Genomic DNA, 15,447 nt, shown 5'->3' with positions numbered 1-15,447 from the left:
AATAATGCAGTGCGACTCGAGTTTCCCCATCAGCTGGAAGACGGTGTCCCTTTATGGTCAGTGTCAGTGGAGGAAAGGGAGAACGGAGGGATGTTGAGGGGTGGACCCTCACTCTGCTGCTCCCTCCCTCCGCTGAGACTGACCATCAGATGCAGACACCATCAGCCCAGTAAAATAAAAAGCTAATTATTTAAATGTATGCTCACTCAGCTGTGCCTCACCAGTAATATAACAACGGATCTATTACCAGTCTGATCATATGGCCTACCTCAAATTAAGAAATATATATATTTTTAATGGACCAAACAACAATGCTTTGTCAGGGCAATTCAAGCAAAGCCAATATGCGGTGATAATGTATTGGGCCTATAGCTTACTGCACGAACCTCATTGCTACAGTACTGTTTTTAATTGGTTAATGTTGCATAGGCTTGTGTTTAAAAAAAAGTCTGAGCCGTAGATCTCGGCTTGCATTTTGACTCAAAAAGTGATCTCAAAAGGTTGGTGACCACTGAATTAGAGAGTGTTCTGTTATGTGTTCTAATATTGTTATTTATTCAGTCGAAAGCCCATTATTTTCCTTGCCAACAGCACCTCGACAACCAGCAACCCATGTGTAAAAACAAGAGTGTGGTTGGAAACTAAAGGGTGTTCAGAAGAGTGGTTTTCAACTTCCTCCCTTCTTTTGTTTGACTTTGTTTGACTAGCAACCTGGCAATAAATAAAATTAAAATAGGCAGGGCTATTTTAAATTCCCTTCACATTGTTTGTTTTGATATATATTACCTGTAATAAGTTACAGTGAATTGGGATTGATGCAATAGTATCCATAGAAAACGTGTCTCTACCCATATGAAGAGTTTAATTCCAAAATGCTATACAGTGCATTTGTAATGTATTCAGACCCCTTGACATTTTCCACATTTTGTTACATTACAGCCTTATTCTAAAATTGATTAATACAACAAAAAATCCTCACACAATACCCCATAATGACAAAGCGAAAACAGGCTTTTAGAAATGTTTGCAAATGTATAAAAAATTTAAAACACAAATACCTTATTTACTTATGTATTCAGACCCTTTGCTATGAGACATGAGATTGAGCTCAGGTGCATGCTGTTTCCATTGATCATCCTTCAGATGTTTCTACAACTTGATTGGAGTCCATCTGTGGTAAATTCAATTGATTGGACATGATTTGGAAAGGCACACACCTGTCTATATATGGTCCCACAGTTGACAGTGCATGTCAGAGCAAAAACCAAGCCATGAGGTCGAAGGAATTGTCCGTAGAGCTCTGAGACAGGATTGTTGTCGAGGCAAAGATCTGGGGAATGGTACCAAAACATTTCTGCAGCATTGAAGGCCCCCAAAAACACAGTGGGCTCCATCATTCTTAAATGGAAGAAGTTTGGAACCACCAAGACTCTTCTTAGAGCTGCCCACCAAGCCAAACTGAGCAATCAGGGGAGAAGGGCCTTGGTCAGGGAGTTGACCAAGAACCCGATGGTCACTCTGACAGAGCTCCTGAGTTCCTCTGTGGATATGAGAAAATCTTCCAGAAGAACAACCATCTCTGCAGCACTCCAATCAAGCCTTTATAGTAGAGTGGCCAGACGGAAGCCACTCCTCAGTAAAAGGCACGTGACAGGCCGCTTGGAGCTTGTCAAAAGGCACCTAAAGGACTCAGACCATGAGAAACAAGATTCTCTCATCTGATGAAACCAAGATGGAACTCTTTGGCCTGAATGCCAAATGCCACATCTGGAGGAACCCTTGCACCATCCCTATGGTGAAGCATGGTGGTGGCAGCATCATGCTATGGGGATGTTTTTCAGCGGCAGGGACTGGGAGAATAGTCAGGATCGAGGGAAAGATGAACGGAGCAAAGTACCGAGAGATCCTTGATGAAAACATGCTCCAGAGCACTCAGGACCTCAGACTGGGGCGAAGGTTCACCTTCCAACAGGACAACGACCCTAAGCACACAGCCAAGACAACGCATGAGTGGCTTTGGGACAAATCTCTGAATGTCCTTAAATGGTTCAGCCAGAGACTGGACTTGATTCCTATCGAATATCTCTGGAGAAACCTGAAAATAGCTGTGTGGCGACACTCCCCATCCGACCTGACAGAGCTTGAGAGGATCTGCAGAGAAGAATGGGAAAAACTCCCCAAATACAGGTGTGCTGAGCTTGTAGCCTCATTCCCAAGAAGACTTGTGGATGTAATCACTGCCAAAGGTGCTTCAACAAAGTACTGAGTAAAGGGTCTGAATTCTTATGTAAATGTGATATTTCATTTTTTTTGTTTTGTTAAACATTTGCAAAAATTTCACAAAAACTGTTTATGCTTCATCATTATGGGGTATTGTGTGCAGATTGATGAGGGGGGGGAAATTATTACATCCGTATTAGAATAAGGCTGTCGTGTAACTAAATGTGGAAATAGTCAAGGGATCTGAATACTTTTCGAATGCACTGTATATCAGAAATGTTGCTAAATTTGGTTTAAATGTTTGAAATAAGTTTTTCTAATCATGGCAAGGAGTTGTTCAATGACAGACATATTTGTTTAAAATATATCACTTGATGGCTTAATTTCAGAGAGACAATCATGTTTTTTTTGCAAAATGCTATATATCCAGCTCATTGTTAGAGAAATAAGTAGTACTGCCAGGCTTTACACAGTCAAATGTAACAAATAACTAAAGTTTATATTTTATGAAAAAAACTTCACAAAATACATTTGTGACATAATTTAAAAAATAATTAAAAAAAAAACTTAAATACAGTAATATGAGATCTATATATAAAACATTTACATTTTACATTTCAGTCATTCAGCAGATGCTGTTATCCAGAGTGACTTACAGTAAGTGCATTCAACTTAAGATAGCTATGTGAGGCATCCACATATCACAGTCAAACATACAGGATACAAACATTCCAATCTAGCTTAACAATGGATATATAGTGTATTGCACAAAAAAAAACATCTAAAATCTATGAATAAAAAATCTGAGAAGAGTAATATTTTACACACACATGCAAACATTTCTGATAAAAAAAACACGTGAAAAATTGGTGGATATAGCATTTAGGAAATAATTATCTATGAATTAATAGCTGTGATTCCCTCGTACCCACAGAGTCCTCTGGTGACCCATAGGAGCTCCACATCGCCATGGGCAGTGGGCCCAGTAAAGAGCGTCGGGGATCCAGCACTCAGGCAGCCTTGCTGGGCCAGGAAGAGCCCGCTGAGTCAGTCATACTGGGTAAGGCCTGCCCTCCCATCTCGGTCTGAGCACAGGACTCTGGGAAACAGGCCAGTACTAGCCTTTCTCTTTCTCTGTCCTCAGAGGTCAATCGTCCTGGGATTGTTTTGACTGAAACCTATAGGGAATTGGAAGTGTGCACAACAGCCAGGTCTATTTATGGTTAAGGACAATCATTGGATAACCTGCATTTTTACTTAACTTATTTCTTCTTAAAAATGCATTGTTGGTTAAGGGCTTGTAAGTAACCATTTCACTGTAAGGTTGTATTCAGCACGTGACAAATACAATTTGATTTGATTTGATTTCAACGTTCAAATCAATGCGACCAACATAATGCGGAATTGTTTTTGTTAATGTTCCTGCATCCATGGTGTGGTGATGCTGTTCCTATGTATCCATGGTGTGGTGATGCTGTTGCTATGCATCCATGGTGTGGTGATGCTGTTCCTTTGCATCCATGGTGTGGTGATGCTGTTCCTTTGCATCCATGGTGTGGTGATGCTGTTCCTATGTATCCATGGTGTGGTGATGCTGTTGCTATGCATCCATGGTGTGGTGATGCTGTTGCTATGCATCCATGGTGTGGTGATGCTGTTCCTATGCATCCATGGTGTGGTGATGCTGTTGCTATGCATCCATGGTGTGGTGATGCTGTTCCTTTGCATCCATGGTGTGGTGATGCTGTTCCTTTGCATCCATGGTGTGGTGATGCTGTTGCTATGCATCCATGGTGTGGTGATGCTGTTCCTATGTATCCATGGTGTGGTGATGCTGTTGCTATGCATCCATGGTGTGGTGATACTGGTCCTATGCATCCATGGTGTGGTGATGCTGGTCCTATGCATCCATGGTGTGGTGATGCTGTTGCTATGCATCCATGGTGTGGTGATGCTGGTCCTATGCATCCATGGTGTGGTGATGCTGTTGCTATGCATCCATGGTGTGGTGATGCTGTTGCTATGCATCCATGGTGTGGTGATGCTGTTGCTATGCATCCATGGTGTGGTGATGCTGTTGCTATGCATCCATGGTGTGGTGATGCCCCAGATGTTTAGATACCTCTCTGTTAAATATGACCATAGTTGATGTGCAAGAAAGAGTCAAAAAAACATTGCTGGTCTTCTGTTGAACCACCAGAGGAGAGATATGAGCTTGTGCAATAACTCAATTCGCCTTTGCACTCCTTCTAAACAACACACTTTTTTTTTTTACTTTGGCAAAGTGTAAAGTCTACAAAACTTAGTCCACTCTGTTCGTAACAGGTTTTAGTTTTGGGAACAGAACTGTATTGAGATCAAATGTTTCATCGGTGGGAAAATTTACCGAATGTCGGCCAAGGTCCATCTCGTTTCCTTCTTCTCCTGCCGGCCCCTTGGCTTCCTCTCACTACCATATTTGGTAATGAATGGAAACACCAAGCGGATGCTTCACATTTCTGCATCCGGTGAAATATCTGGCTCATTGTTCTATCTGTGGCTGCACTCCCTCTAGTCACCCTCTAGAAATGGTGTGAACCAGGTGACATTGAATTCCTCAAGATGTTAGTTGATGAAGATCACATCAATCATTTAGCTCAGAAAGACTGATGATCATCTCATTTTTGTAACTTGGAAGTGTCTTGCCTAACCATGACTACTCACGTTCAAAGTGTGAAGTACAAACATACAAGCACAAAGATATTTTCTCTTATGCATGCTTTTTTTGTTGTTGCTTTTTTGCTTTTTTCTCAGCATGAAAATACTGCGTTGTCATGGTTTGAGGTTCTCATAGTAGACTGACACTAATCTTTCATGTATCTGTTCTGTCTACAGAGAGCAGCAAGTATATGGTAGTGTCCCTATATAACTATCCCACTGGTCACCCAGCACACTGCCGCATCCACGCTGGAGAGAGACTCAAAGTGCTTTCAGAGTAAGAAACCATAGCCTCTACATACAACTACCATAATTACTACTACTACTACTGTGATGTGTGTTTTTCCTGTAATAACTTATACATCTCTTGTGTTTTTGTGAATGTGCATGTCTATGTAGCGAGGGGGAGTGGTGGAAGGTGAGATCCTCTGCCACAGGCAATGAGAGCTACATTCCCAGCAACTACACAGCCAAGGTGTACCACAGGTGAGTCCGCTGATCCGTCTGACTCTATTCCCCTTTGGAATCTCTAATTACATGGCTCTGTCTATTTCTATGTCTGACTCTATCTCTATGCTCTTGGCCTAGGTGGCAGTATGAGGGTCTCAGCCGAGAGAAGGCTGAGGAGCTCCTGTTTCTGCCCTACAACCAGACTGGCTCTTTTCTGGTCCGGGAGAGTGAGACCCACCCTGGTCAGTTCAGTTCACACTCCAGGCTACACATGATCAAACGCTAACAAGAACAGGGAAACAATCTTAAAAATGTCATTGATAAACCTGAAGTGATAAAACGTGGTGACTGAAGTATGGTCTTACACTGTCCACTCTAGGTGCCAACACCCTGTCAGTGCGTAAGAGCAGTGACCAGGATCGTTGCTCAGTCAAACACTACCGGATCCAACAACTGGAGAATGGCTGGCTCTACATCTCCCCCTGCCTCACCTTCCCCAACCTCAGAGCTCTGGTGGACCACTACTCAGGTCAGGTGCTTTAAAGCATTTACAGTGGTGTAGAAAATACTGAAAGCTGTAGTTACATCTGTTCAAGCCCTTTGTATCCAACCCACACATTTGAATCTTTTGCACAAGTGTCAGTGGGTTAAAAGCTGGGGACACTTAAAGCATCTTCAGTCATTAAATTGTAGTATTCATGATAAGCCTGAGTTGTAACAGACTGATTGACATCTTCTTCCAGAGGTCCGTGATGGGCTGTGCTGTCTGCTAGGGGAGCCCTGCTTCATCCAGGGGTCCAACAACGTTCCTGTGGTTACTGGGCCACTCCCCATGGCTATCAGGAAGCCCACCCTCAACTGGAAAGATATGGACAGGTGAGGTCATTTACTGTTGTGGTACAGTAATATGTTGCCAGTCTCTGTGTATCCATGTCTGTCAATAAATCTTATACTGAACAAAAATATAAACGCAACATGTGACAATTTCAATGATTTTACTGAGTTACAGTTCATATAAGGAAATCAGTCAATTGAAATCAATTCATTAGGCCATAATCTATGGATTTCATATGAGTGGGCAGGGGCACAGCCATTTGGGAGCCAGGCTCAGCCAATCAGAATTAGTTTTTCCCCACACAAGGGCTTTATTACAGACAGAAATACTCCTCAGTTGGCTGGTCTCAGACAATCCCGCAGGTGAAGAAGCCAGATGTGGAGCTGGCGGTGTATTTACACGTGGTCTGCGGTTGTGAGGCCGGTTGAACATACTGCCAAATTCTCTAAAATTATGTTGGAGGTGGCTAATGGTAGAGAAATGAACATTCAATTATCTAGCAACAGCTCTGGTGGACATGTCTGCAGTCCGCATGTCAGTTGCACACTCCCTCAAAACTTGAGACATCTGTGGCTTTGTGCTGTGTGACAAAGCGGCACATTTTAGAGTGGCCTTATTGTCCCCAGCACAAGGTGCACCTGTGTAATGATCATGCTGTTTATTCAGCTTCTTGATATCCCACACCTGTCAGGTGGATATATTATCTTGGCAAATAAGAAATGCTCACTAACAGGGATGTAAACAAATTTGTGCACAACATTTTTAAGAAAAAAGCTTTTTGTGCATATGGAACATTTCTGAGATATTTTATTTCAGCTCATGAAACATGGACCCAACACTTCACAAGTTGCGTTTATATTTTTGTTAAGTACATATTCTTTGTCAGCATTTCCTCACTAATGGGGTTTCTCTGTCTGTCTACAGCTCCATGATTTTTGGCAAGGACAAAGGCAAGGACAATGAGGATTCCCTGGTGAGTGAGGGATTGAAGGAGGCCATCAAATCCTACCGCTTCATGACAGAGGGCTGCAAAGGCTCCGGCCACAAATGGGACAGCTGAGCATGGATCTGGCATCATAACAACAGGGAGATACTCAGACTAAAACAGACCATAAGATGGAGAGCTTCACATCAAGCTACCCATTAAAGCTGAGGCAATCCTGAAGACCAGACATTCTGGCCATGAACCCAATGGATCTCATTAAAGGAATGTTGTTAGGGGAACTGGAAATCACAACTCAACCACTGCAGAGAACCATGGTTCTCAAAACTATGGTTGTAGAGTGCTCAACATTACATTCCCAAGCAGCTGAGGCCCATCTTTGCTTGGATTCATGACCAGAATAAATGTTTAGATCCTGGAGGCAGACTTTGCTAGACTTAACAGAAAGTAGTTTGAAAGTGAGATATACAGCCTTGTGAAGGTGATCCAGTATCATCAATAAACAGACTATATGGTTGGTTTTGTTGAAGTACGCTACCTTGAAAACAATTAAGGAACTATGAGGTATAAGAATTAGTCTGTTTGATTTATGTGTTTCCTGTCCTGAACATTAACACCTTTAGCTGTTGCTTGTTCTCCTCCGCACCACAGTCTTGACTTTGGCACAGGAAATGGTCAAGGTGCAGTGGAAAGCACGATGGTGTGGCAGAGACAGCAGAAAGTTGAGGTAATGGTAAAGAGCATCTCAAAGTTATGTCAAATATTATGGTATGAAACACTGACATGTTATTATGAGGTTTCATCAACTGAAACAATGCACTGTAGTGTGTATATAATGTTAATATCGAGTTTCGCGATGTTTTTGGGTGGGTGGAAATGTATTTTTTTATTTTGTTTAACTATTCTACATTAAAATGTTGCATTTTGTGAAATATGGGGAAACTATTTTGTTGATGTGTTGGTTTTTCACAAATCAGATAATTAATAACCAAACGCATAAATAACCAAATACATTTCACACATGAAGTGGCAAGTATTTGGCGTACCTTTATTTACTACTGTATCTTGTCTTGTATCGCCACCTGCTGGGGGAAATGCGTAGGTCGTCAGGTTGGCGGAGACGTAAGTGCCATTCAATTTACTTCCCCGTTAACCGTTTAGTGTGTTGTTGTTGCGTTTGTTAATAATTGAATCAGTGTATTTAGCTGTTATCCAGTACCTCTGTTCTTAATGCTTAGGTTGCTGTGCACTATTCGTTTGTGCGTAATTCATGTCTTTACATTGATCAACAATGCAAAAGGACAACAGTTTTACAGAACTGGAGATGCCTTCTGGTGCCTTCAGAAAGTATTAACGCCGCTTGACTTTCACACACCGCTTGACTATCCACATTTGTTGTGTTACAGCCTGAATTTAACATTTATTACATTGAGATTTTGTGCCACTGGCCTGCACACAATACCCCATAATGTCAAAGTGGAATTATGTTTTTTGACATTTTTACAAATTAATTACATATGACAAACTGAAATGTCTTGAGACAATAAGTATTAAACCCCTTTGTTATGGAAAGCCTAAATAAGTAAAGGAGTAAATATTTTATTAAGTCAAATAATGCCTTGATCACACCTACAGTATATTTGCGCAAAATGTTTGGAACAAAAAGTTCAACATTCACCTTCTGCTACCATTTCGTTAAAGCGATCTATGCATACAATTCGGTGCATACGTTGGACGATAAAAAGAAACGGAATAGAGCTAAGCATAGGTAAAATCCAAGAGGAAAATCTGGTTCCGTCTGAATTCCAACAGACACTGGGAGACAAATTCACCTTTCAGCAGGACATTAACCTGAAACATAAAATATACACTGGAGTTGCTTACCAAGACTGCATTAAATGTTCTTGAGTGGTTAAGTTACAGTTTTGACTTAAATCAGCGTAGTAAATCTATGGCAAAGCTTGAAAATGGCTATCTAGCAATAGTCAACAACCAACTTGACGAGCATGAAGAATTTTTTAAAGAATAATAATAATAATCCAGGTGTGTAAAGCTCTTAGAGACTTACCCAGAAAGACTCACAGCTGTAATCGCTGCCAAATGTGATTCTAAAATGCATTGACTCAGGGTGTGAATAATTATGTAAATCAGATATTTCTGTATTTCATTTTTAGTAAATGTGCAAACATTTCTATAAACAGAATTCCACTTTGACATTATGGGGTATTGTTTGTAGGCCAGTGACAAAATCTAAATTTGATCAATTTTAAATTCAGGCTGTAACACAACAACATGTAGAGAAAGTCTAGAGGTGTGTGAATCGTTTCTGAAGGCCACTGTATATTAGTACTCTACCTCTCTTTGTTTCCTCATATCTTTCAGAACATGAAAGTTGTTAACCCCTTTCCATCTTGCATGGGTTTTTCTGTGCCTGACGTTGGGCCTAATTTTTCAGTGCCTCTGTTGGAAAAAATGATCATGTGTGGGTGTGTGCACACACCAATCAGCGTGCTGAATTTGCCATCATGTTGTAAAGAGCCTGGCCACTCTGATGGAACTCATTCTGCCACTGAGTCATCACTTAACTACACATGGTTCACGTAAATCAAATGCTGTTTGCATGTGAAAATGTCACAGGATGCATTTGCTCCAACATGTTTTGTTGGTGGCCCTGTCTTTGAGGGTATTCACAAACGAAGGAGTATGGCTCATCACAAGCTCCACAAACCCTACTGGTTTGCCAACTTCAACATGCCATCACCATGCTTCCTACATTCCTGAAAAGTTTGGCTTTAAAAGTGGCATACCAGTCTGATTTTCACCTCAATTAACACCAGATTTACTTAACAAAAGGCACAAAAGTGTGTGTGTAAATTACTATTATCAGCCAAAGAGATGATTCCAACGGCCTTTTCAACTAGTGTTAGTAAAACGTTTACTGTTGACAGGAGAACAAGAGGAGACAATAGGACGAGGTGGATAATTTTATAATAAGGCCGTTTAATCACATGTAAAGATATCTTAGTAAAATCTTGCAGCAAGGCTCTTTCTGTCTGATTCTTATTGAACCGTCCGGAAAAGAGGTAGTTTCAAGAATTGTACAGTATTATATAGACAACAAGCAAAGTAGGTAGATCTGCGAGTCTGGCCTTCCGATTGGTCGATCTGGGTCTTGGGTAGTCCTGAACAGGCCTGGTGTCCACGTTCCATTGGTTCCTGAGATAGTTCTTTGTCTTGAGCTCCAACCATGTGTTGGGTGTGTTCTGTGGTTATTATGGGGGAGGGGAATTATGTGTGTCTGTAGTTGGTGTCTTAATAAGTCCAGCATATGTCCAAGAGAAATGAGGAGTATGTGTATTTTTGTATAAAATATGGCTTATGTTGAAATGTAGTTATTACTAGTTTCCAGTCTCTATTACAATTTCTTACAAATCCCTCTCTTCACGTCTCACAAGAGACGTGACATAAAAGTATATAAAAAAATAAAAAAAACTTAAGGATAAAATTTGTCAGAAGACAAATTTTAATTCCCTCTCTTCACGTCTCACAAGAGACGTGACATAAAAGTATAAAAAGACAAAGCTAAGGGATAAAATTTGTCAGAAGACAAATTTTTAATTCCCTCTCTTCACGTCTCACAAGAGACGTGACATAAAAGTATCTTAGTCCTCAAATAGATAGACAGGTCCAGCTTCCCCATCATCAAGCAATGGGAACATTTGGGCCCTTTCCTGATTAGGGTCTGTGGCGGCAGTTATAACACGGCTAGCAAGCGTGCGCGCACATGGAATGCAACAGCATCCACAAAGTACAAGAATGGCCGCAAAAACAGAAATTGATACTAGGATGGAGGAAACCAGCGTCTTATATTTACCAAAAGCATCCATCCATGAGTCCCACATAGTAGTGTCCACTCCAGAATGCTGTTTCATCTTACCATTAAGGGTACGAAGTCCCTCCAATGCTACAGTCAGACTCCCATCCGTAGCTGTGTTATTGGGAATGAAAGTACAACACTGTTCACCAAACATTGCACAGACCCCCCCCCCGTTCAGCCAATAACATATCAACCGCGATTCTATTTTGAAATGCCATCAGGGACGTAGCTGCCAATTGTCCATGGACCGCCTCGAAGCCTTGTTGAGTCCAATTGCCCAGTTTCTGGACATTAAAATGAATGTAGTTAATTCTGTCCACATTTTTATTAACTGTACACCACCAACAAAATGATGATTCAAACCCAGCTGTCACTTGGTCCACCAGTTTATATTCATCTGGCACCCCCTAGGGACACCAATAGCATCAATGTAAGTTGAGTCGTAACTGAGCAAGGACCAAAAAGGAGACCACTCCAATAACTACACCTGGAGTGGCCAACCACACATTAGTAAACCAAAAAACGAGAATATGTTAAACCCTCCGGTCCATCCCTCTATACAACCTGTACCAGGTGGGCTCGTCGCCACCCGGGAACTTCAAACCTTCACAACAGGGAGGACAAACATCACTTTTTATTCATTCAACATCATCATCTACAGCAAACCAAGGGTCCTCCTCTGTCAGGCCCACTCTCCTGCGGAAGCTCGTTTTCGTATCAGCCTCTCCAACTGGAGCATCAAGCAACGGCATCATACCAGAGGCCCCTTACACATCTGTAACAAACTTCTTCAAACAAGGTATGATACAAGCAACACAGAAATGAAAAACAACAACTAGTGTCAGAAATCCAGTAATCATCATTGCAGTGTACTTACCAAAACAACCACCCAGCCAGGGGAACAGTCCACTCTCCTCCACACCTGCAAGACCCTTCATCTCCACTGATAACCTTGCCAAACCACTCAGAGCTTTTGAAATGCTCCCATCCGGACTAGTATTGTTAGGAACAAACGTGCAACACTGTTACACCTCCCTAGTTGGCCAGACTTATGTCCAGTGTTAGTCTATTGTGTCTACTGGTTTGTGAGGTAGCATCCAATTGTTCAGCCATCCCTGTAAGTCCTGTGTGGGTGTGTTTAACAAATCATCATTAATTATAGTAGATATAATTGATCCAGACCTTTTGTTTTAGCATCAACAATAGCTGGGCCAATGATGGGCATCAGATGCCACAGGCCATCATTCCTGGTTAATGTCTGGAATTCGTGGGGGACCCCTATTGGGACCCCCAACAGGTTGGTGTGCATGTTATCTGTACCCTCGGACCAAGGAGCGTCACGTTTCTGCCGTCTCCTGGGTTGGTCCCAAGCCTCTGTGTCCTGTGTAGCTCCCAGAAGTTGATTAGCTATAATAATAGGCAATGGTGGTATCAGACTGGCCAAAACACATGAGCAACGACAATTTCCTTTCAAAAATGGGGTCAACCGCCTGGCAGGTCCACACATCCACCATACATCAGCAACACCTCTAGTTCATAGTGGTATTAGTGATGCAGGTAGTAGCAGGGAGCCTTCCATAGTCTATACCTCTACCTGTACCAGTGATACAGCTGTTATATCCCCCATATGCCTTAACTCCCCACGGTACCTTCTGGGGAGGGACCACTGGGAACACAAGACTCAGAGTTTTACACAGGGTTGAATTTGGCTTGAACTTTTCCAATATGCACATCCAACCTTCCCCATTACTTAGGACAAATGGGTGAGCAGCCAGAATAGGTCTGGCATGTCCACATACGACACAGTCCTTTCTATTAAGTGTTTTGTAGGCCAACCACATATTCTCCCTTTCCTCATAACCAGTTTCAGTCCCCAAATGTTCACTATCTGAGATGTCTTTTATATTTATTATCTGTACCAGATTGGAGAGCTTAGGTGATGGCGTGGGACTTGGTCTTGAAGTGGTGGAGGAGGCCGGCTGAACCCTGGTCCGTTGGAACTGGTGGTGGTTCTGGCAGCACTGCGATGGTAACATCCCCATCGTATCCTGATCAGACAGCTCAGGACTACAAGCAGTCCTGTAAAACCCCACCCTCTCCCAGAGAACACATCATCAGCCAGAGATCAAGCAACACTTTCACTTCTATGAACGAACACAGTGAGGAAAGGTCGGGGGGCAGGGAATTCTTCATTAAGGAGTTGATCCCCGAGCTCTATTAGCAACGGTTCTTCTCCCTAACTCTGTGATCATTCGGCAGTGTCAGTGTGTCTCACCCTCCAAGTGCGATATGCCCCCAGGTCGAGTGATTCACCTTCTCCCTTAATTCACCTGCAATGCATAAACTCTTGGACATACAGGTTTGGTTAACTAGAAATTTTTAATTTTAAATACGTTTATTATCCAATAGGCCCCATCCTTTCCTAGACCACAATGTACCCTCCTTCGTTTGATACCTGGCTCTGGCCAGGTATCAACCTTACCTACTCTAAATAATGACTTAGTACATCATATTATAGGAACGTCCCTTTTATTCCCCGCATATCCAATTCTCCCTTGGGCGTACATTCATATCTATTCTTTTCCAATTCTCTGTCAAGTGACTTATCTACTTTGAAATGTATCTGTGCTGCTTATATATGTTAACCCCTTTCTCTCCTATCTTATTTCACAGCCTACCTTGCTCATTTCCTGGTCCACCCTCCCCACTCTGCTTTCAAACCTTCAAGGTCTCAACAGTGCGGGGTAGACCCATCTGTCTGCCTTTTTCTAATAATAGTCAATAACAACTATGTGTTCCTTTACAATATTAACTAAGTGTCTCACTGTTTTGACTTTATCTGCATGGATTTAAAAATAACAACAGGTCTTATAGTGTCAATCTCTAAAGTCCTAACATAACCTTAATTAACCTATCTCTATCTTCTAATGGCCAATACAAATGCTTACCTTATGGTCAAGAGTTATAAACTCTATTATAATCAATTTACCTCAAAACTAGTATCCCCAATGACACAACTTCATTATTCTCACTACATTTTCCCCGTGAGTGATCAAGTCACCGGAAAAATGCAACGAAAACAGAAAATAGGTCAAAAGGTTACACCTACATTCGTGTTCCATATCTAGACATACCAAAAGAACCCTTTATCTTCTCAAAGTCCCTTGCCTAAATAAAACTCAGAAAGTAAAACTCCTATTCCAATATGAGTGTATTCTTTTAAGATATCTTATCTCTGGGAACACGGAAACCCTTAACCTTAATGTTTACTCCAAAAAACAAAATTATGTCACCAGCATTCAACCAGGCCCCCCGTCGACTGGGAGACCATTGGGTGCTGCAATACTGCCATCTTCTGTCCATTCTCTGCACAGCTCTCCACCCACTCTTATTCAACCTTCTCAATTTGAGCCATATTAGTTTCTTATTTTAACTATTGTTTTCTAAATTTTTAATTTTTTTAATTTTTTTAATCTATTATTACCCAGTTAGACTAGAGTGTCCGTGACATACATCCATGGGGATCCGGTTATAGTTATTCTATTAACCATGTGAAAGTGCCCAGGGACACCCCAAATATCAGTAGGAATATCACAAATAAGGGGCCAGATATCCCTAGCCTCGCCCAGGGAGGGAGAAATATCCCTCTAACTGGGCGAGGTTCCTTTATCAGGGGAGGCGGAGTTTGATTCCGCATCACCTGAGTCAGGAATGTCTTCATTTGGAATCGAATTTAAGCTGTTTAAATCAGCTCTGACTTCTGTCAGTGTTCTAGAAGGGATTGGGGCTGGAGTGCAATGTGTGAGGTGGTGCCAAGGTGCGCCTGATTTACCTTTGACCTGGACTGAGTGTGAAGTAACCTCCCTCACTTCGTACAGTCCAGTCCACCTGGGTTCTAGCCACTTTCTCTTGCGGACTTTTAACCCCACCCAGTCACCAATTTTTACCTTCAGTGGTGCCAGATCTCCCGTCAGCTTCCCCGTTGGACCTTGTGAATCTGTGTGGAGAGAGCTGCAGAAAGTTCCGTCAATTATCAGACATTACAATTTGTTGTACATCAAGGGCGGGCATATGACCTCCCTCCCTTGGTGAACCCAGCATGACTCCTCCAGCCATTGTCTCATGAGGAGAGAGATGGGTGCCTGCACCTGGAGAGGCTATCATGGCCAGCAACGCCAGGGGCAGGACTTTAACCCAAATCAACTTCAAACCTGCACATACATTTGATTGGCGCGTTCCACGAGACTTATGAGATTGTGGCCTGTACACTAACCCCATCATTAAACAACATCCATTAATCAGTTGACATTTACACATCCGACCCTATTGGTACATGGAGCGTTTGTCATTAAACAATACACATGAGTTCGGTTTGCAGCCACTTCCTTTCAGCGCTGAACGTGAATTCTTTGCTCATCAGATATG

At 42.0% G+C, this 15,447-nt stretch overlaps 1 protein-coding gene across 1 annotated transcript; it reads left to right on the top strand.

The window, feature by feature from the left end:
- The first annotated feature begins 3,189 nt into the window (after positions 1 to 3,189).
- LOC120060782 (src-like-adapter 2) lies at positions 3,190 to 7,574 on the top strand. Its single transcript, XM_039010206.1, has 7 exons — positions 3,190 to 3,280; positions 5,095 to 5,194; positions 5,317 to 5,403; positions 5,506 to 5,609; positions 5,747 to 5,896; positions 6,111 to 6,243; positions 7,127 to 7,574. Exons 1-7 carry the CDS (start codon positions 3,190 to 3,192, stop codon positions 7,260 to 7,262), a joined length of 801 nt encoding a protein of 266 aa, XP_038866134.1. The 3' UTR covers positions 7,263 to 7,574.
- The last annotated feature ends 7,873 nt before the right edge of the window (positions 7,575 to 15,447 follow it).

The sequence above is a fragment of the Salvelinus namaycush genome, chromosome 16 (genome assembly GCF_016432855.1).
Source record: "Salvelinus namaycush isolate Seneca chromosome 16, SaNama_1.0, whole genome shotgun sequence".
NCBI classification, from domain to species: domain Eukaryota; kingdom Metazoa; phylum Chordata; class Actinopteri; order Salmoniformes; family Salmonidae; genus Salvelinus; species Salvelinus namaycush.
Note: the sequence above shows the minus strand (reverse complement) of the source record. Positions and strands in the feature narration are given on the sequence as shown.